Raw genomic sequence first — 22,625 nt, 5'->3', positions numbered from 1 at the left:
CCAGAGAGAAAAGTTGAGCTTGAAAGAGTCAGATGGTTACGTTTTACCTTTAACCTCTGAGTACATTACAGAGCCTATACTTTTACACTTTTACTTGAGTACAGAAGTTGAATCAGTACTTCTACATATACCAGAGCCTTTTTACACAAGTATCTGTATTTTTACCTGGGTAAAGAATGTGTTTACTTTTGTGCCACCTCTGTTTTAGTGGAAAAGTTTTAGAATTACATTAATGTGATATCCTCTCCTGCAGGAGAGGTAATCTTGTTGCTGCAGCCGAATGAATAGAGAGGTAACAGTCTCGTCTGTGCATAGAGACACTATTTTACAGTAGACAGTAATTTCACAGAGCTGCATGGGCTACATTAGTGCTCAATCAGATGGTGTCGTGACATGGCAGGGGTGGTCGGCTTGGCTTGGGCGAGCTGGTCACAAAGACTGCACTCTTTCCACGGGCAGGAGGAGGGCACATGCTGGTGGTGAAGGGGGTGGGGGCATTAAAAACCACAGCACTCAGCAACTGAATCCAATCCCTTTAATCCCCGCTGGTATGCCCGGGCGACAAACGCTCATTGGTCTCCGCCTCAATTAGCGCTGATGGAGCCGCTTGCCGGACGGGTCAGGAGGAGAGCGGAGGCCGGGTCTCTCTCGCCGTGGATCGCCGTTTGCACAAGGAGCACATACCAGCGTAGGCCCGTGCCCCCTTGGCCACCGCATACCGTACATTCTTTACAGGACGAGCAATTTAAAACTCCTCGTTATCTCTCACAGGGTGCTGTTGAAGGATCTACAACCCCCCCACTCCGCCTCCCCTGCCTTGTCCCCACTGTGCTTGAATTGTTTGGATTTATTTGAAGGGTGTGTTAAGTGCCACTTGGGCTTAAAGCTGAACCGTGTATTGAGTTTGCAGTGATATTGCAATATCACCGAAGCCTGTAGCACGAGCATTTCAATTCATTTTTATAAAACAAGCAATCAATGAGTGAAGAATGGCGGGGGAGGAAGGATAGGAGCGAGGGAGAGGGGGAGGCACGGAGAGAAGACTAGCAGACAAGCTATTATATATAAGAGGAGACTGGTCCTTTGTGAGTCCAGTCCAGTTTAGTGAGATATTTCCCATAATCCACTGCTGTAAAGCTATTGAATGTGCCTCAAGTATCTATCACAAGGTAATGCAGACTTACAATAAAACCTTTAAAAAAGCAGTATCACAGTTCATCTTGCAAATACCATTACCGCCAGTGTAATCAAAATATGATATCGTGTTCACCTTCCGCGGCTTTGCTTTCACTTGAAAACCAAAAGAGGAGAAAGTCTAAAAGTGTACAGAAATACACTCCAGTGTGGTCAAGGTTAGCCCGCACCGACTGGATCACAGGCTGCTGCTGCTGGCTGATGTGTGTAACCGATGCGCCGCCCCATTCTGACTCATCTCACGTGGCCCCTCTAAGACATGTTGTCTGCTGTTCAATTATGCCCACTGTTTGCACTCGCCAGCTTCGCATTTGTACAAGACAAACCAATAAACGTTGGGAGTCAATAAATCCCCCTCCTCTTTCATCCACCCATCCAGTCATCAGATGACCCCGCTGACTCCTGGCTCGTCTTTATATTTAGTGTAAACTAATGACGCAGACTGGTCACGAGGCCCCTAACGGCCAAAATAAAACACCAACACTTGTGTATTTTTAATTGAGATTATATTACAGGTGCAGTAAGAGAAGAATGTGACTCCCCTGATGCAGAGAATAGCCAGAATGTATCTGCAGGGTTTATAGGTCTGTTTATCAATACCAATGATGACTCAGAGCACTGCTGAGATTTCAAAACTCTTTCCCATCAATACTTCTCAGGCAGGGAAACCTGTCAACCATTAAGAGTTTCAAGACTGAACAGGTCCACTCTTCACCTCAATGGTAATTCAGATGGTGGTTTGAGCAACAAGAGCTAAAAGCTTGGCCAAAAAAGAAGGAATCAAGGGTATTAGCTGACATCACTTGTGGGCGACTAGTAAAACATCCTGCAACATGCAGAGTTTGACATTAACAATGGCCTGATGGCTATAAAACTTGACTCTGTGGCCATCAAATATTCCATGTTGGTGGCCTCCTGTAGCTATCAAGTTTTTCCCCATACTGTAAGCCTTCACCAACACAACAACCTGATTCCTTCTTTTCTACAAAAACAGCAAACAGCACTTGTTGCCGGCTCGCTAATTTAACTGACTAGTACTCCTGGTGCCTACTGATGAAGGTGGCAAAGTTTAGGTGTGATTTTAACCAAAAATCCAACACATCTGATTCTGTAAATTGCAGTGATCTATTTGCTTCTCGAAAACAACTGCAGCGATTTCTTGCAGAATCTATTTTTATATACGATCGCACAACTGCTCTTTCCAATTATAGATGTGCTTTTTTTTCTTTTCGTGGCATTCAAGCTTAGCATCAACACTGCCAATCAGAGGTCTTTCTGTCGCTCTGAGCAGTGACCTCCACATACATATTCTCTGTTTTATTATTCCAGTCTTCAGTAGACAATCCTGTTGTAATTTTGCACTGATTTTAGGGCTGTAACTAACAATTATTTTCAACATTTATTAATCTGTTGATCCTCTTCTTGATTGATCACTTAGTTGTTTGGTACAGAAAATGTTAATCACCGTTTCCAAAAGCCCAAGATGACGTCCTCCCTGTTTTGCCCACAACTCAAAAATATTCATTCATATTCATTTTAGGGCTAAAGCTAACAAATAATTCCATAATAGATTAGCCTGACAATTATTTTCTTGATCAATCAATTAGTTGTCTGTCAATAAAATTTCAGAAAATTGATATTTTAAGGTATTCAATTTAGAGTCACACTTTAAAAAGCTGAAATCAGACAATTTGGACATTTTGTTAAAAAAAAAAAAAAAAAAAACCCAAAAACCTCAAAATGATTAAACGACTGCTCAAATAGTTGCCAAATGCTTACAGTCGATTAATAATCAACTAATTGATTGATTAATCGCAGCTCTAATTCAGTTAACTGTCATAGAGGAGTAAAGAAAACAGAAAATATTCACATTTGAGAAGCTGCAATCAGAGAATTTCTTTTCAAAAGGACTGTGATTTTGATAATATTGCGATTGTTATTTTTGTTGATGACAGGAGAATAAATGTCAGACCAAAGACCTGTTGATGTTTTTGCAGTATACGTCTGCAGCTCAATGTATCTTAAATGACATTTGAGGTTTATTAGCCAGTCACACATAGTGACAACAACAATAATGGCATGACGATGAACCCGCAATATCATGAGCGAACAGCGTTCACCCCGGCCCGCTGAGTCCCCGAGACACCATTACCCTTTAGTGGTTTTGGTGATAAGAGGTTAGAGCGACCTTCACGACAGTGAGGAATCTTGGCAAGAGATGGGACGAAGACGAAGAGGAGGAGGAGGAGGAGGAGGAGGAAGGAGGGAGCGTAAAGCAGGCGAGGACCCTTGAGAGAGCCTGAAACAAGAGCATGATGAATGTACAGCTCGCAGTTTTTAATCAAGGATCAAAGCAGGGCCTCTCCGTCTGAGCAGCCAGCCTGTCTAGACTGAAACTCTCCCAAGCACATAAAGCAACATCTGCAGGATGCATTAATTACAGTAAAGGACCATTCTGGACCGTTCTCTGGGGTACCAACACATCAAGTGGTCTAGACTAAGATAAAATAGTCCTGTATATATGAAGAGTTTGATCCAAAAAGTGATTAAAGTATATTTAAATTTTTGAGCAAGTTCATCGTCAAATATCTCAAAAAACACAGGCTTCCTACTAAAGGTGATGATGTTTTTTTTCAACCCTGAACTTACCATCTTCCCTCTCATTTGTTTTAATTTAAGTCAGTAATGGTTACAGGGGCAATTCATCGACTTCCCATTATGGAGGTGCTCTCGCTCCGCATTTACATTTTAGGCTTTTAGCTGATGCTCTCATCCGGCATGACTTACAATAAGCTGAGCAGGTCGGGTTCTGCTCAAGGACGCGCTGACAGCATGAATGCCTGTAGCGGATGTCCAACATTTGACCTTTTGGTTACAGGATTGGACTTGGTGGCCTCTCGCCGGCCCCTCTGACCCAGCTGCCTCCTATGACTACACAATTAATCAGGTACACTCACAGATCACAGAGAACTGGATACTTAAAGGGTAACTTTGCTATTTTTCATCCTGGACCCTATTTTTGCAGTGTTGTTATGAGTGTTTGTTCTAAGTGACTAATGTGGACAACAATTTTGAAATGTGTCCAGTATTGAGTGAGATCGCTGTGAAGCAGGCTGCAAAAAGTGCCTGTTTTGCCACTGACAGGCTCAGATTGTTATTGTAAGCGTTTGACATCATTATGGAAAGGATCCCTACAGAGAGGAACCTTTTTGTTCAAGAGCAACATCCTTTTTGTTTAACCAGAAACAGCAATTTTATCATCATGAAACACACAAGCAAAATAAAACTCACAAAAACTGTCTAGGGTCGTCTTTACAATGTTCCAACAATCACCAGCTCTGGTTAGCTTGAAATAAACCCTTAATCCAGTTAAATTAAAGTTAATGATTTAATTAAGTTAAATGTGAAAATATCAGATGAGGAGCAAGAGGAGAAACTGTGTATATTATATATATTTTCACATATTTTTGGAACAGTGCAAAGACAAACCAAGACTTTTTCTTCTTTTAAGGCGGGTTTACACCTAAAAGTTCAGTAAGTTTTTCTCCTGTTGTTATTTGAAAGCTTTCATTATGAAGCAGCCCAAAAGAAAATGTTTTCATCAAATTATACGGGCATTAATAAGTACTTTTTTAACACTGTCAACATTGTTGTAGGTCTAAAGCTATTTTTAAATGCCCCAATTGTCAAAATGTTTTGCTTATACACCATATTAAAAAAAAGATTTTAATATTTCCTCAACTAAAATGTTCCTCATTGCCTTCACTTCGAGTTTTGCCACTTTGAATTTTGCCAGTGGCTAGTCTGGAGCCTCCCCAGACTACTTATGGAAGACTCCAAGAAAAATATAGAAATAATTGTTGCTCCAGAGGGATTTTTATTTCTTTTTTTGGGCCCAAAATGGCTCTTTTGAGAGTTAAAGTCGCAGACACCTGAGTTGGAAGCTTTTAAAAACTAGTGCATAAAAATGGTTAATAATAAATTAGATGGTTTCTATCAAGGGGGCATTAAGGTAGGGGAAACACTGAACGTCTTGTTAGTGTGCAATGAACAGGTTAACGCTCCAGGGTTCGCTTCAACCACACTAAACAAAGTCGTGAATGTGCTCTTATTTTGTTTCTGTCGAGTTTGAATGAAGTGTGGTTTACGAGGAGAAAATGACTGTTTCTGTAAATGGAGTGCAGTGGCTTTGGCAAGAGGGATAAATCATATGTTTCTGGCTAAACAAAAATGATCTTACTCTGTAACAAATACGTCTATCTGTCAAGATCATTTCCATAATGTTGTCAGAAGCTTATAACAATTTGAACCTGTCTCGCTCAATATTGGACCAATTACTGGACCTCTAAGTGTTTTTTTAAGCATCATTTGTTTTCATTTACACCCATCGGACTATTTAGATGCAAAAAGGGCAAAAGAATAATGCTCTGAACAATAATAGAGTCTGATTATCATGTGATTAATGACCGTGATTACAATTCTGAGCAGAGTAATCAGGATCATAATTCTAGCCAGGGACAGTGCAGCTCAAACTGTCTTCCTCTGTCTTCTTCTTCCAAGCCTACACCTCTGCTTCCTCAAAGGAGGTGAAAGCTGAATTAAATATGTATGTTATTTTAGTCCCTTCACTGCCTCTACACTGCTGTTATAAAAAGACTCAGAGCCTTGCAGCATTTGCAAATAATCCCTTTGCATTTGCTTTGACCTGTCTGTGGAGTATCTAAGATTTACTACATCAGATGTGTGTGTCAGCCTCAGAAAAGTACACCGGCTTTCAAATGATTTCCTCTAATTACTTAACCTTCGTGGTGCTTTTCCAGTATATTGTCCTGTGTGGCAACACTCAGCCCAATGATACCAGGAGCAGGTTGAAACAAATCGCAGCTGCTGGAGAAAATCCCCTCAGTGGCAATTATGATGTTTTGATGATTCTTAATTGTAGTGAAAGTTTAGATAGTCACTTATGTGGTGAGTGTGTTTTAAGAGGCCCTGGGCTTTCGAAACCTGATCAAACATTATTGTGTAATTTTTAAAAAAGGTCATCTGGCTGCATTTTACACATGACACACACGATGAAGAAGTCCATTTATTTTCAGCGTAGTTCAGTGAAACGTGGCCATGACGTAAACAAGCAGAGAATTAATCATTATACCACACTTTCTAGAGGTCATCTGCTCTTCTGGTTTTCCTTTCAAGTTGACAACAAGTTCAATTTAAGACATTTTAAGACCTCTTTAAAGTTATTCTGACTGTTGTTGGGGTTGACTGTCATCTCCCAAGTCCCTTTTATGTAGATCATTACTGACTTTCACCTTAAAAACAGCACTTAAATTGCATTAAAACAGCAATTTCCGCACAATTAATCAAGAAGTGATCAATAGATTCATGGATAATAAAGAGACAGTCTCGTTACATCCCAAACAGACAGACAGTAAGTTGACTGGAGTTGATCTGTCATCAGCACAGCCTATGTTTGTGAAAAAAAAAGAGGATGGTCGATGGTGCGCTACAAAGTCCTTCCACCTTAAACATGCTACTTTAACACGTAAAAAATGCAATTTCTTGAAAGTAAAAATCTAATCTGCATGCATGTACATATACACAAAGTTTATCTTGCATCACCAAAGTGCGGATAATATCCAACCGTGTTGCTTTCAGCGTGCAGAGAGCACACAACACCTGGCCATGCTCTAAATTTAACCAGCACTCTGACTGGTGGAGGGTCATAATTTCCCCAGCCGAATCTGCCAACATGCTGTTTCTGGTCACCATTTTACCTCCTCCACCACGAACTGGTGCTTGTTTTTATGATGTTAAAGCACAGAATGATACACGGCCCTGGAAGGAGGCAGGCTGACTAGTTGGGCCCGATGGGAAATCGAGGTTACATCTGGCCTTAACAAATACACCTGTGCTTTTGGAACCTAATGCATAATGCAAGAGAACATATTAGAAACAGATAGGAGGGGAAAAATGGGACAGGGCTGGTAGCCGGCCCCCGGCCACTCGAGGAAACACCCAAAAACACTGCAGCAGAAGGGTACAGCATAGGCAGGAAGAATGGTTGAGTCACAGTTGAAATGGTTTAAAATGATGAATGATGAAAATGACGAATTAAAAACCGTGTGTGGATCAAATAACCCTGTTTTTGTTCAATTTAGGCCACATTTCCTACTTGTTTTACAAGAGATGAGACCTAATTAAGTACAAATAATTTGTTACTTTACTTGAGGTGATATCTGTACTTGACTTATTTTACTTTTTGTGAAAAAAAAATGTCATTTGTTGTTTCCAACTTCTTAAATGTCCATATGTTCCGCTTTTCAATGTCAGGTATGATAGTAAATGAAAAGTATTTTGGTTTAGGACAGTTGGTTGGTCAAAAGTGGACAAAATAAGCAATATGAAGACGTCACTTTAGCCTTCAGGAAAATGTAATTATGTTTCAAAATGTTATCACATTTTATAAACTAATCTGCTGATTATTTTCAAAATTTATCTTCTAATTGATGACAAAAATAATAGTTACTTGCAGCCCCAGTTAGATGTATTTATGTTTTGCAAGGCATGTAGAGAAAATACAGAAAGAAGAGCAGCTTTTCAAGCCAAACCATAAAAAAGAGCTGGCAACAATCTTCACAAGTGGACAGTTTTTCTTGCTCTCCACTCTTTGATTTAACTATCAGTTCAGTGCATTTGTCATGGTTTTTAAGTAAATAAATAATAAAGTCAATAATCAACTTAGCCAGCCAGTGTAAACATTAGTTTTAGTCAGCTATTAGGACAGTTTGTTACAGCACAGCTTGTCTTTATTGCAGATTTTTCATAACTGAATTTAATTTCTTCTTCTTCTCAGTGTTTTCTAGAAAAAACTTCTAATGATTAATCGTGTCTGGGAGGGGGTGTCGTTTGCCAAGTGACGCCAAAGGCAACATCTTCACCTTGTCTGAACTGTACTCAAATGACTAATTGACTACAGGAAGAAACACATAAACATAGAAATCAATAATGAAAAGACTTGTTAGTTACGGCCCTAATGTTAAAGGTCTTTTTATATCCTGCACTTGTATATATTTCAATGTCTACAAGGTATTTAACATTTTGAGGTGAGAAGCCCTCCAGAGCAGAGTCCCAACATTATGTGTGGAAATAATAAAACACAGTTTCAAGGAAGTGATCTGATAATTAACTGCATGCCAGAGGGAACGCTCTCTCTTTCAAACCTCTGCAGGGAGGTCAAAGGTCAGGGTTGACTGTAAAAAGCCAAGCTGAGAGACATTCGGCTTCAAAAACACTTCAGCCGCTTGAGATCGTTTGGTGACAGAGAGGCTTAATCTTCTGCCAGGGAAGCCAACCAATTCGGCCAGTTAATACAGCTGGTAAATGTTAGTTTTCCCCAGTTCAATGGGACAGAACACAGTCTGATGATTGACTGAGTTCAGATACCGTTTCGAGTTTAGTTTGATGTGTAGCAGAGCTGAAACTGAATCATCAGATCTGTTGTGCTGCTGTGGATTTTTTTTAAAACCCAGAGCTGCTTCATCCTCGCCATATTGATGTAACCTTACACTGGTGTGCAAGAGGATCAATGTCTGTGTGAAACTGCTGCAGTGTACAAAAAAGGAGGCCAAATGTGAAGGCAGAGCAGGAGACTTGACTTCAGACATCTATCAGCCCCAGCGGAGGATACAGGCAGAAATCTAAACAGCCATTTTCCCCCAAATTACCCCCACCAACCAGACAACTTCCAGTTTACATCAATGTGTGTGTAATACATGTAGTTAAGACTCTGAAGGAAGGATGTGACTTCAGTGAGAAACATGCTGCCTTCAATTAGAGACTATTTTTACAGGACAGAGGACTGACAGAGAGCTGAACATGATGTCACAGTGAAGTTGACCTTTGACCTTTTGGATTTTAAATGTCATCGTCTCATCGTTTTATCCTATTAGACATCTGTGCGAAATTTTGTCATAATCAGTGTATGAATTCTTCATGTTTCATGAAGTCAAAGTGACCTTTGACTTCCAAATTCTCATCAGTTCATTGGACCTGCATGATTACTTGCTTATTAAATTAATCAGCAACTATGTTAATAATCAATTAATCAGTTTGAGTAATTTCTGAAGAAAAAGAAGTCAATTTCTCTGATTCCAGCCACTTAAATGTGAATATTTTCTCATTTCCTTATTCCTTTATAACAATAAACTGAATATATTTGAGATGTGGACAAAACAAAACATTTGAGAATGTCATCTTGGGCTTTAGGAAACACACTAATTGACATTTTTCGCCATTTTCTCACATTGTATTGACCAAACAACTGATCACTTAATCAAATCAAATTGATGTCCAGATTAATTGGCAATGGAAATAACTGTTAGTTACTTGGACCTTTGATCACCAAAATCTAATTGGCTTGAGTCCAAGTAGACGTGTACGAAGTTTGAAACGCGACATATCAGGTTTATTCAAGTGGAACGGAGGGACTTTTGGTTCTCGTGATGTTAAACTTTGACCTTTGAGGACCAAAATCTAATCAGGCCATCCTTCAGTCCAGATAGTCATCTGTACCAATTTAAAGGAAATACTCTTTTTTTTAGATATTGCGTTCACCAGAATGGGACGGGCAACCTAAAAACATAATGCGTCCTGCCACAGCTGTCGGCAACAAGGGGGGATTAAAAACACTACTTTTATGCAGGAGAATGATCTTTATAGCCAGTGGTTGATGGCTTAAATTGCATTTATATCATGGCAGGAGAAAAGGAGAAACAGAACACAGTCTTGTTGCTTGCTTAGAGGCGTTTATACTTATTAACTCATTAGAAAAAAATGTGATGGTTATCGGGTCAAACGGTCATATGACAGGCAAATATTGCTGTTCCTAGAAATACTTGCTTGCTTTTAGTTTGCGTAATTGGCTGTTTATTTATCATCTGGTCTGCTGACATGTGTTGGCACACTTCTACAATTTCTGACACCAAATTGGAAGCATCAGGGCTAAAAAAAAATCTTCACTACATGTCTAATTTTTAATCACCACAAAGTTTCTCGCAGCCTTCAACTCATACTCACATTAAATCTGACATCTGGATCTGAACGTGGCCCAACTTTCGAGGCAGCACAGTAAATATTTACCAATTTGCAGTTCAAGCTCGCATGAGATCTAAGGCAGAGGTCGCCTTTCAAACAGATGATGACCCGAGTTCAACATCCATCCGCCTGCTGCTGCTGCGAAGTCACATTATCAGTTCCTTGGAAGTAAAATGTCGCTCTGCAGTTCAGCAGAGGAGGTTTTTTCAAACCCGAAAGTTGCAAAAAGCTACACAAGAAGCCCATTTACTACCCTGTCACATCAAGACTTTGGCCAACAACCTTGACCCTCCATGTGTTACAGCAGCGCTTTCGACATGCCAGCGTGGATCAAAACACTGGGCAGCTGCTGAATGCAACAGTAAACCAGGTCAAATATCACATTTCTGCTTCTCTTTTATGAACATGGACACCTTCTCTTCCAAAATAATACCACATTACAGCAGCAAGGTCTGTCTGATTTTAGCTTATTTAGGCAACCTTGAATTTTCAGAAATATCCAGAAAGAAGCAAGTAAATGGAATCCAATAAAGTGCATGTAGCTAATGCTTAAGAAACACTACACTGAACACTTGCTGGGTTTCTTAAATTAATTAATATTTAGAGGTGGCAGGTGACAAATTATTCTGGATTAATCTGCCAAATACTTAGTCAATTAAATTATTTTTTGATGTCCACAATGTCAGGAAATAGTGAAAGCAACAATCATAAGTAGAGCTGCAACAATTTATCGACTTTTACTTTAATCGCCAATTATTTTGAATACTTTTTAATTTTTTTTTACTCCTCTCTGATAGTTAACTGCCTCCAAGGTGATGTATTAAAGTTTTATTCATGTTACATTTAATGACTTTTGCTGACTTCCGTTCTCAGTCTCTGAAGTATCCCATGTTCCCCTGCAACTTATAGCAACAGACAACAAAATGAAACGCACCATTACCTTGAATAAATTTACAGATTTATCTGTGTTTGAATGAGGTTTGAATATTTTATGTCCATACACAACTTACTATGGAAATATTACATATTATAAGTTTGAGGCACTGAAACCAGTATTTTTTTTGCATTTTGGCTTGAAACAAAAATTAAATTAATCACAATTGTTGGCAATGATTTTTAGCGACCTACTTGGCCTATATTTAAGCTTGCTTGCAGATCACCGCAAATTGAAAATGAGCCTTTGATTGCTGGACTTACTCATTGCTGTTATGGAGCCCCATTGCTTCATTCCTTCTTTAACCTTAACCCAACATTAGAATTTAATTTGTACTAAATAAAAAAGATGGTACTGCTGTAGTTGTTGCCAAACAACTGCAGTTTTTACAGACAGGGTCCTCTGTATTTTGTAGTCTTTGAATAAAAATGTCAATGTTATCTTGGCTTTTTTGGCGTGTTGCAATAGGCCTCATCAAATAAAACCACTCTGGGCTAAGTGCCCTGCCCTTATCAGAGGTTTTCTTGGTGTCGTCTTGAGCTGTGCCAATTCAACTTGGATTTCATAAAGGATTATTATTCCACTTCAAGTAGGAACCATTCATTTCCCCACTTCAGACAGTAATGAGCGAGTGGAATAATCATCTGCTGCACTGTGCGATGCAGACGGCACCTGGCTTACACTCTAACTAACCCCAACTATTACCGTATTTGAGAAGCCTTTTAATTTCTGCTCAAATGCTCAAAAGCACCCCAGGGCTCACTGCAAAAGGACAATTCCACTACGATTTCACAATGTATTTAACCTTCTCTTAACAGCTTATATATGGATACACTGGATATTTTATAAACCAGGTCATTAACTGCTATTTACCTCCAAAACCAGTTGCACAAGCATGCAAACAATAGGCAACAACAATTTAAGTCAAAAGAAAGTCTCTGCTTAATATTAAGGCACTTATCCAGTAATCCAATTTCTGCTTATGCACAACAACAGGACAAAAAAATCCTGCCTCCAGATCCGACTTTTGTTCCCCTTTACAAACAAATCTTTCAACCCATACAGCCTCTGTGGTTAGGTTGGGCTCCGCCTCCTGTCAATCACAATCAAAACAACAGAGTGTAACTATTGCTGTATGCAAAGGTTGTTCTTGTGAGCATGGAAAAACATGGATGTTCAAAGCACTGGTTTAGCATGTCATCTTTCTGTCATGCAAAGACAGCAACTTCAGGTATGATGTTTCGCCTCTGCAGTGGCATTTAGGCTTCACTGGCTCATTTCAGAACACATCACTAGGTACAGTTTTAGAGGGATCATTCAGATTTTACTGAAGGCGTCTGGTGTTGGAGTTATACTTTTGGGTTTATTTTACATGCCTCCAAAAAAGATGTTGCAGTTCAAGGCTGGATTACAAAGCTTCTGAAAGGGATATGATCGCACTAGAGCACCTGTTGTAAAGATACAACGCTAGTGTTAGCTTAACATTAGCCTTTCCTACTCAGCTTACTTTGGAGTTAAGCCCCTTCAATTTACCAGCTGTTGGGAAACAACAGATGAGACTTTTCCTGGCCTTGAGAAGCTGCAGTGTTTATTAACTGACACACTGTAAGCTGTACTGTACATTTACTGCCACACTGACAACTTATTGTTACACTTGTTACACACTGCCCTGTTTATTAAAGGCTACTCTTATGACAGTATGATTAACCACCATCCCATAGGAATATGTTGCTTTGTCAAAATGGTAAATCTATCCCTAAATTTAGTGTCAAAATATTTACTATTTGATTTCACTCCATTTGATTAAATTTATTTATTTATTTATTTTACATGAGGCCTCATTACAGGCTGCACTTATTTTATGGTTAGACTTTTAGCATTTTAGCATCATTATATAGTTATACAAACAATTTGATCATATGTCATCATATTTGAGTCCCACACTAGGCCTATTATAGCTCTTTTTATATTTTATGCGCCGTATTTTTATATCTTTTATTGTATATTATTTCAAATAATCAGATTCCACATTTTATGCACATTTGTATGCACTAAGAGTGAAGCACACTCTTTTCATGTTTGTGCATGCATGTTATGGGTATTCTATGTTTACACAGTATTGGTATAATATCCCTTGTACACATTTCTCTTTTGGTTTGCGAGGAGAAGCGTAAAAAAAATGGCTATGTCAAATAATGCAACATACATGAGAAGGTCTCCAGTTTGTTATATTTTCTATCTTTCTATCTAAGAAAAACAGAACCCATTTCTGTGAACACCATCCATTGAAGAATCGTAGAAACGTAGAGTATGATGATGATGGTATGATAAAAGCATGCTGAAAATGCCTTTTGGTGTTTCAAAGCTGTACAAGCTGATCTCCAGATCACACAAGAAGAAATTACGTCTAAGTCCACCCACATCCATGTAACCAACACGCTCTGCCGGAGCAGATAAAGGAAAGTATGCTCTCCTTTTCGTCACCTCACTGACCCTGTTGGCATTCACTGTGCATCCACCCCTGGCATATGAGGACACATGAAAAATGTAGACCAGCATGGAGGCTGAAAATTGCTTCACTGCCATCAAGTTTGACAATTTCAGTGCTATAATACTGCCTGAACATGCTGTAAAGTGTTAAACCCACCTACGCCTAGTTTGCCCACCTACTTATATCTGAATCAAAGTGGCTGTAACCTTTTGAGCCAAAATACATGCATATCATTCATCTGCATTTTTAATAGCAATGACATCGTTGAATTAAATGCCTTTAAGGCATTTTTGAATACATTGGTGGTTATTGTATAATAGAAAAATGTCTCAATGCCATGCTATTAAAGGGTTTATTTTATTATTTGATTATCTTATTTTATAAAAATATATATTTTGTTTTGCAATTGTACATGTATAATACACACATTCATTGCCAAAGACATTTCATGCCAATTTCTTTCATATGTTCACATCATGGCTGGCTACCATTATTTTATTTTATTAAAATTAAGAAAACAGAAGTGCTTTAAGTTAAAATAGAAAACATTTATGCATCAGATTTAATGCATATGTAATGTTCAAATTTGAATATTTCTTTTGGTTTTTAATATTGTGATAAATGCTGTGAACTTAGATTTGACTTTAGTTACTACATAACTGTCTGTACTGCAAGTTGAGAGGTAACAGTGAGGACAAAAACAGCTGTCCTCGTTCAGTCCCATATTATCATTCCTATTCTTCTATTGAAATTATTAAAGAAAACACTCATTTGAAGGGGTATGTCCCACCATGGACCCCTCAAGGACCCCATCAGAGTCCCCAGGACTCATCTTGGGCTCACAGTTGGCATCTACAACATGTATGATACAGATCCCTACAAAACCAAAGACAATAGATGCCAACTTTTTGTATGTTTAGGTCATGCCTAGCTACTTTTCCTTTACTTTATTAAAAAAGGAAAGTGGGGGCACTTTCAGATCAATGGAAACAGATTTCTACAAAATAAAATGCTCATAAATCACACATCAGATTTGTTATTTAATAAGGGATGTTTTTTTCCATTTTGTCAATTTTCTTTGTTTTTTAATATCACTATACATATTGTAACACCAGCCATTGACTTTTAATTGAGGTGCTGTTGTGTGTTGAGTTTTTTTGTATAGTTACATCCCTAGTTATTAGTCTAACAGCACTCTCAGTTTGAGCTTTAGATCATAACTGATTTTCTTCTTCATATTAGCCCCATTTAATTTTAGATTTAACATAACTATCTATATTGCAAGTTGACAGGTAACAGTGAAGACTAAAGCAGTCATCCTCATTCAGTCCCATATTAACCTTTCTATTCTCCCAATAAAATTCAGCTTAAAATAATAATAATAATAATAATAATAATAATTTGTACAGTTATGTCCCACCAGGAGCCCCTAAAGGATCCCGTAAGGGTCCCCAGGCCCCATCTTGGGCTCACTATTGACTCTGCAACAATACACATCCATTCAAGCATTCATTGGTAAAGACTATTTTACACAGGTTTAGGTCTTGGCTGTTTACTTTCAATTTATTGTATTAAATTTATTGTATTAAAGCATAAGCACATTTAGAAAAAGGGAAAAACACATTTTATGTGGACAAAATTGGACTTTTCTCTGTGTTTATTTACATTGTAATAAATATTGTGGACTTTTTATCTCATTGATTTTTTCCACTCTTCATATCAGAAAAGAGATCTGACTAGTGATGACATAACTGTCTATACTGCATGTTGGGAGGTAGCAGTGAGTACAGTCCCAATCACCATTTTCCTACAAAAATTAAACTTATAAAGTCTAATTTGAGATGTTATGTCCTACTTGGAGCTCCTCATGGACCCCTTAAAGGTCCTCAGGCCCCATCTTGGGCTCACTATTGACATCTGCAACATGCACACTGCACATCCACACATGGAGGACGCACAGAAAGGGCACCAGTAATGAGGCGGAATGTCCCCCCCTCTTCTCTTCCCACAGGGTTGCATTGCACCGCATTCTCCACACATAACAACCAGCTATGCATTGCACTCTGCGGAGGTAACAATAAGCATTGCATTGAATTCTGCACAGCTGACAATAAGCTATGCATATAAGCCCCCCTCCCTCCCTCCCTCCCTCCACACCCACCTGAAGAGCAGGAGATGAGGAAAACGGCGAAGGCCAGTTTGGTGGCGTCTCCCATTTTCCATCCGAATCTGATCCTCTGACTGGAAAGAGAATAAAAAAACAACAAAAAAATCCCAAAAAAAAAAAAATCTCAGAATGAATGAGTCAAATTAAATGTCTTGCAGCTCCAAAGAGCACTGTCTCTGCAAAAAGGACATTTTAAATGAGCCTAAATCCAAAATATCCCAGGTAATGCCAGCCTTACTAGTCCAAAAATAAGAAGGGAGGAAGAGGAGGGGGGTGATGAAGAAGAGGAGGTATTTCCAGGTTTACAGACAAGCAATGGAGGGCGACTTGTTGGCATTCAAGCCGGGGCTGTCATGCACTTGCCAGGTCTGCAGCATTGTTATGAACAGACGCGTTCACCTGCGCTTTAACCTGTTATTTTCACAGCACCGGAGCGGAGAGCCGAGCCACAGCCGGGCAGGGCTCACATCCATCGGACTGCAAATCAAGCGCACTCCGCTCTCCAATCAAACTTCTCCCCGACAAGCTCCGTCGCATAGCTTTAAAACGTCGTTAAAATGAGCATTTCCAACCTCCTATCATAAAAACTGGAGGTTTAAAACGCGTATTGCTGTTGTTATATTCCGCGTGGAAGCCTCAGTTTTTCGTCCGACAGTCCGGCGGGGCTGCCCGGCCACAACCACAGCTCCGTCCGCTCCGATTACGAGGCTCCCTCCCGTGTGTTAGTCCGCTCCAAAGTGTGCCAAACCGCCTTCCTCCGTCGAAATGACTCGAACGAACAAGTGGAAATACTATCATATGAGAGCAATAACGTCTCAAGCTGCCGTTAATCCGTGTAGCTAATGCTGCTATCGAGTTTAGGACGAGCTGGTTTTCCCAAGTCCGTCTCCTCCTCGCCTCCTCTAGTCGGGACAATTTCAAGATGGCGTCACTGACTAGCGTCAAGGCAGCCACTCTCTTATAATAAACTTCCAGTGAAGGATTTCAAAATAAAAATGTCAGACTAGAAAGCTTTATCATTATTATTATTATTATTATTATTATTATTATTATTATTATTATTATTATTATTATTATTGCATTTAATCACAGAAACCGAGAATGGCTGGTCTTACAATATTTTTAAAATGCTATTATCTCAAGATCATAATGTTATACTGTAATTTTGTTATTTCAAGATAACGAAGTTTTTCTCTCAGTTATTTAGTTGTCATACCATAACTCACAATAACAAAATAATTGACCCACTAAAATCGAGCTTTGTTATGACAAGATAATGGAACAATTGAAAACCATGAAAAAGAAAAAAAAAAGAGTTAAAGAAATTTATGAGCTGTAACATGATGTTGATGTTGTTTTGTTTGAGATTAATACAACTGTTACTGGCCATTGTCCATATATACAAATGCAGATATGCAAAAATTAAGGAAGGCTGGATTTATTTTATTTTATTTTATTTTGTAATTATTTTTATTGTTCTCAACTTGTATTGTTTTAATGGTGGGGCCCTGTGTCAAAATCAATTTTTCTGTCTGTCATTAATGGAATTATAGTATAATTACATTTTAGTTTGGAATAGGGGCTCATCCCCACATTCTGGGGTCTCCTGAAATGGTGAAAAGACCACTAACAGGTTAATTTGGCGATGGTACTAGGTATCTTATTTTGCATTAAATTAAGATAAGATAAGATAAGATAAGATAAGATAAGATAAGATAAGATAAGATAAGATAAGATAAGATAAACTTTATCTTATAAACTTAAAATTTTAAATTATGGGCATTTAATTAATGTTTTTTCATGAGTAAAATAAACACCAAAAGCAAATATTACTTTATTCAGTTCGCTGTGTTTTGTGTTTCCAGATTTGTATTTCCAATGTTTTGTTACGCTTTTCTTTACTTTAATTTTGAAGGGAGAATCTTCCATTTCCTGCTGTCAACCTGATCGACTTTAGCCAACTTGATGAACGTGCTTTACGAGCTGGGGATTGTTTTTAATTCGGGAAGGCTGCTCGTTTTCGACTCCGGCGCGCGTCGCTGCAAGAAAAGAGGGGCGGGCAGAGTCAGAGAGTCATCTTTTCGAAATAAAAAATAACCGAAAACAATGTTTGCAGTGTTCTCATCATGTGTATCTGCAGAGAAAAGAAAATTGTAGGTGTATTTTCGTCAGCAGCATATCATTCATTATTAGTGAGAATATGTGTATTTTTCTGTTAAAAAACACAAAAAAAAATGTAAAGAAACGCTAAATAGGAGATCCACAGCTAATTATAGAAATGTTTCATGAGGTTAAAACCATAAAACACATCCTATTTTAAATCAACAGCATCCTCATTACATATAGCCTGTCACCCTATGTAGGTCAACACATATTGCACCTACATATAGCCTCATGCTGCAGTTTGAGCTACTATACAGTCACATATCAGGTTTCAACATGGGTTGGGTGCTCAGTAATAAATGTTGAGAATACCATGAAGTACAGATATAGGCTTGGCCCACTCCCAAATCTGCGTGACACTAATCTCTCTAATAGCCTGGAGCAGATCTCCAACCATAAGCGCTGCTAAACGATTAGGAGGTCAAAGGTCTCAGGGGATTTCTCTGCCAAGCTGGAAGCTGAGTCACCTGTTCTATATTGGAGCGTTGGCTTTCATCTTCAGCAAAACACACGCTCTTCCTCCTGTACATGGCTTAATGGTCAGAGCTGGAGGCACCAACACAGGCCCGGGTGAGGAGTTCAGTTCCTGTAGACGTTATTCCCCTGGCAACAATTCTGAACTTTCATCACAAACATTCGTCACTCAAAAATGTTTGGAAACATGGATGAATCTGAATCTTAAATCTGGCTCCACATGGTCACCAAATAACTGTGTAATTAGATTGAACTTCATTGTTAGTTTCCTTTGTCGTGCGTCACTAATAATTAACTAATCAAATTACAGGAATTTAGGGTGAACCCTGCACGAACTCTTGGTTTCGTTGCACAGTCACCAAACTTCACCTACAGGATTTGAACACATTTTAACATTTAACATATAAAATAAATGTATACAAATATTGAGGTTGTGTTGCACCTGTGTGTGTATCATATGTATCATACTAAGGAAAAATGTATGCAAATTACTTAAATTAAAAAATCAATACTATGACAAATTCTTTATTAATGTGAGAGAAAGAAACTTAAAACTAATATTGCTTGATGTCCAGTACAAGTCAAGTGAAAGTCAGTAAATGCTTATTGAAATAATTTCTCAAGAGATTTATATTTATATTTTTCCAAACATAGAGAAAGTGCGCCGTCTTCTCTGTAATGAATCTGTCTCTGGGATCTGGTTTGCAGCATGTCGCCTGTCTGCAGGTGAGAAGACACTGCTGTAATCATTCAAATTAAATTAAACATGATCTTAATTCCAGGACCGTACTGTTAGCAAAGTACACAGACAGACCTCCGTCTTCCTCTGGCCGTGTTGACCCTCCGTGATGCGTTTTCATGTCTTCGCTCACAGTTTGTCTCCTTGTAAGTTTGCTCCAAGGTCACTGACACCCTGACAACTGCAGTGATGAAGGCTCAGGTATTCACTGTCTTGAATAAGGACTTTTCTGAGGACATCTTCTGTTTGTAAAATGGAAAGAAATTCTTGCTATTTTTCAGAGAGAAAAAAGGTCAGAAGCCCAGCTCTTCTGAGACAAACGTTGGCCTTCTGTGACCTCAGTTCAAAGATGAGTTTTGATGTCGTGCAAAACAACATAATAAAACCCGACATATCTGAAGATACCACCAAAACCCAGTGGTAATTGATTAACGCATTCAAGGGATATTATGATATTTTATTAACTGCCCTAAGGTGGCGCTATTGGTGCCATACTTTAATATGTTGTGTACATGCTTATGGAGAAGCTGTGTACCAAGTTTCACCTCTTTTAAGACAGCAGAATTGTACAAAATTTCATGATTTACTGTTACTATAGCGCCCCCTGTGGGTGGAATTGTTTGAAATTGTACAAACTTTGTAACCTTGTAATAAACAATGAAAGACATGCCAGACAAACAGACACAACACCAGAATCACAGTAATAAAACCGTGGTCCCCTGAGCTTAATAGCCTGGTCCAGCTAAATGGTGTGGTCCCACATAAATAAATACCCTTATTCCAATTAGCTAAACAGTTTGGTCCCAAATAACTAAATAGTCTTGTTCCAAATAAATAAATAGCCTGGTCCACAATAGCTAAATAGCCTGATAAATAATCTGGTTCCAACTGGTAAATAGCCTGGTCCCAAGTCACTAAATAGTCTAGCCCCATATTGCCAAATAGCTTGGCCCCAAATAGTTAAATAGTCTTGTCAAATTTGCTAAATATGCGGCCCCAAAACACCTGGTCCTGATTAGCCAAACAGCCTGGTTCTAAATAGCTAGCAGTTAACAAGGTCTTAAAAAGGATCAAGATGATAAAAGTTTAGTTCTTTAAAAAAGCTGCAGCAATCAACTGTTCCATTTAGGCACATTTTGAGCCCTAGTTTCTGTAGCTTTCAGAAACCAGCGATCCGACATTCACATCCCCTCCATGCCGTGATTGGCCAGCTGCGAGGAGGTGAGGGTTTGAAATGTCTCCAGCTCTATTATTTCATTCTTTTGTATCTTTTCATGTGAACAACCGAGTCCAACACCATGAATGTCTTCCAGGAGAGAGACCCTGTATTCAAACGATATTACGCTTTCTTTAACAAAGCGAGCTGTGTGAAATGAAAGGAACACATTAGTAAGCATTCAGCCATGACGAAGGGATGACTTGCATTACGCTCATGTGGAAAGGGCGGGTTGGGTTGTGTGTCTATCTATCTGTCTTCCTTTGAGTGGGGAAGACCTACAGTTCTGGTCCTGGAGATTTACCGCCCAGCTAATCCCATTACTCAACTATCAGATGCCAAATCCCCTCTAATGGCATTACACGTGCCAGAATTACGTATGATGATGCTTGCTAATGAGAGCTCAGCAGATATACCTTACTGGAACCAGTGGCCCTCGCGCGCAGAGTAGCCCCATGGCTCTGCGGCTTAATGGACTCAGTATTGAGTGTCGAGGGAAGTCAAATTTATCGACAAAGTGCTTTTAACAAAAAGCAGGTTGCTCGCAGAGTGCATTGCAGAGCAACAAAGGATGTAAATACATCTAAACCTGCAAGCACACGCATGGAAATGTTAATAGTTTGAGGGTGGACGTGGTGTGTGTGACAAAGAGGACTGCAGGACAACACCAAGGGCAAGTGGACACTTCAAGAAGCGTACATGAATGATGGATGGAAGGATGCAGCTGCTCATACAAACCTCAGGTCCTCGGCTACTGTAACATCTGAAAAAGGTCATTTTCAAAAGGTCATATGTTTTTTTGTTTTTGTACAAATAAAACTCGTTAGAAATTCTACATACATTCTAAGATAACTTTTAACTTTAATGAAATTGTAGGAAAGTACACAAGATTCAGAAAGAAACCCCCTATAGGTGTTATACAAGACATTAAAATCAGTAGGCTTTATTGGCATAATAGCAGGAACCTTTTAATATTCCAAAGGATTTTATCTTGAACCCAACCAAGGGGTTCTACTGAGAACCTTTTTATATTTCAAGAGGTTTATTTGGAACTCATCTAAGGGGTTCAACTACGAACCTTTACATATTCCAAGAGTTTTGTCTAGACCACAGTCAGGGGGTTCAACTGAGAACCTTTTTTATACAATGTTACAAAAAACCATTGACCAAGAGTTCTTCAAGGATTTTGACAATCCTTGAACTCTTTCTTCCATAACGAAGCCCGCTCAGGGAATTCTATGAAGAACCTTTTTATCTTCCATGGGTTTTATCTAGAACCCACCAAGCGAGTTCAACTAAAAACCTTTTTATATTCCAAGGGTTTCATCTAGAGCTCACCCAGAGCATTGTACCGAGAACCCGTTTATATTATGGTACAAAGAACCCTTGACAAAAGAGTTCTCAAAGATTTCAACAATCTCAGAAGAACTCTTTTTCCAGTAAGGGTTATTTGGATGAAAAGGGTTCTTCATTGAGACCTCAGTGACAAGGGTTCTTCAGAAGCAAGTGGTTCTTGGTAGAACCTCAGCCCTTCAGGAAGAACCCTCTTGGAACCCTTATTTCTAAGAGTGGTGTGTTGTGTTCAAGAGTTTTGCAACCTCCGTACTCTTGGAAGTGGAAGGTGAGGCAAAATGTTTATTTGTTTAACTTTTCTACCTTGTCGCAGTGTCGTACAAATGTTCTCCACTGTGCGATCAGAACATCATGACATCGTTAGTGAAACATGTTGCTCCAGAACCATTTATCTGCTGTTACAGAGGCCTCGACTTTTCTGGCTTCAGGCTGGTTGGAGCCTGGCTGCAGAGATTTGCTCACTCAGACACCAGTGAGGTCCAACACAGATGTTGGCTGATAAGGTCTGGTTCACAGTCGGCGTTCCAGTTCATCGCAAAGGTGTTGGATGGGATTTAAGTGCAGGCCAGTCAGGTTCTTACACACAGCAAACTGCAAAAACCTTTTCTTTGCGGACCTGGCTTTGCTCAGTCGACATGTTCAAGCAGGAAAAAGGCCTTTTTCCAAACTGCTGACACAAAGTTGGAAGCACACTGTTGTCTACATATTCTTGTATGCTGCTGCAGAGAGATTTGGGAAGAACAGACCAGGAGAAGTATGAACACAAGTCAATACTTTACACTCCCTACAGCGCTACAA

General features: G+C 39.1%; 1 protein-coding gene across 1 annotated transcript in view; it reads right to left on the bottom strand.

Annotated features, from left to right (window-relative positions):
- Positions 1 to 16,804, bottom strand: part of LOC146304526 (activin receptor type-2A) — a 59,213-nt gene extending 42,409 nt beyond the window's left edge. The window contains exon 1 of the mRNA XM_084713294.1: positions 15,877 to 16,804. Coding sequence (XP_084569420.1) covers positions 15,877 to 15,931 — 55 coding nt within the window. The 5' untranslated portion in view covers positions 15,932 to 16,804. The remainder of the gene's footprint in view (positions 1 to 15,876) is intronic.
- Between the last annotated feature and the right edge of the window lie 5,821 nt (positions 16,805 to 22,625).

This window comes from Lutjanus erythropterus, chromosome 24, assembly GCF_056507025.1.
Source record: "Lutjanus erythropterus isolate fLutEry1 chromosome 24, fLutEry1.hap2, whole genome shotgun sequence".
Taxonomy (NCBI): domain Eukaryota; kingdom Metazoa; phylum Chordata; class Actinopteri; order Lutjaniformes; family Lutjanidae; genus Lutjanus; species Lutjanus erythropterus.
This window is presented reverse-complemented; position numbering and strand designations above follow the sequence as displayed.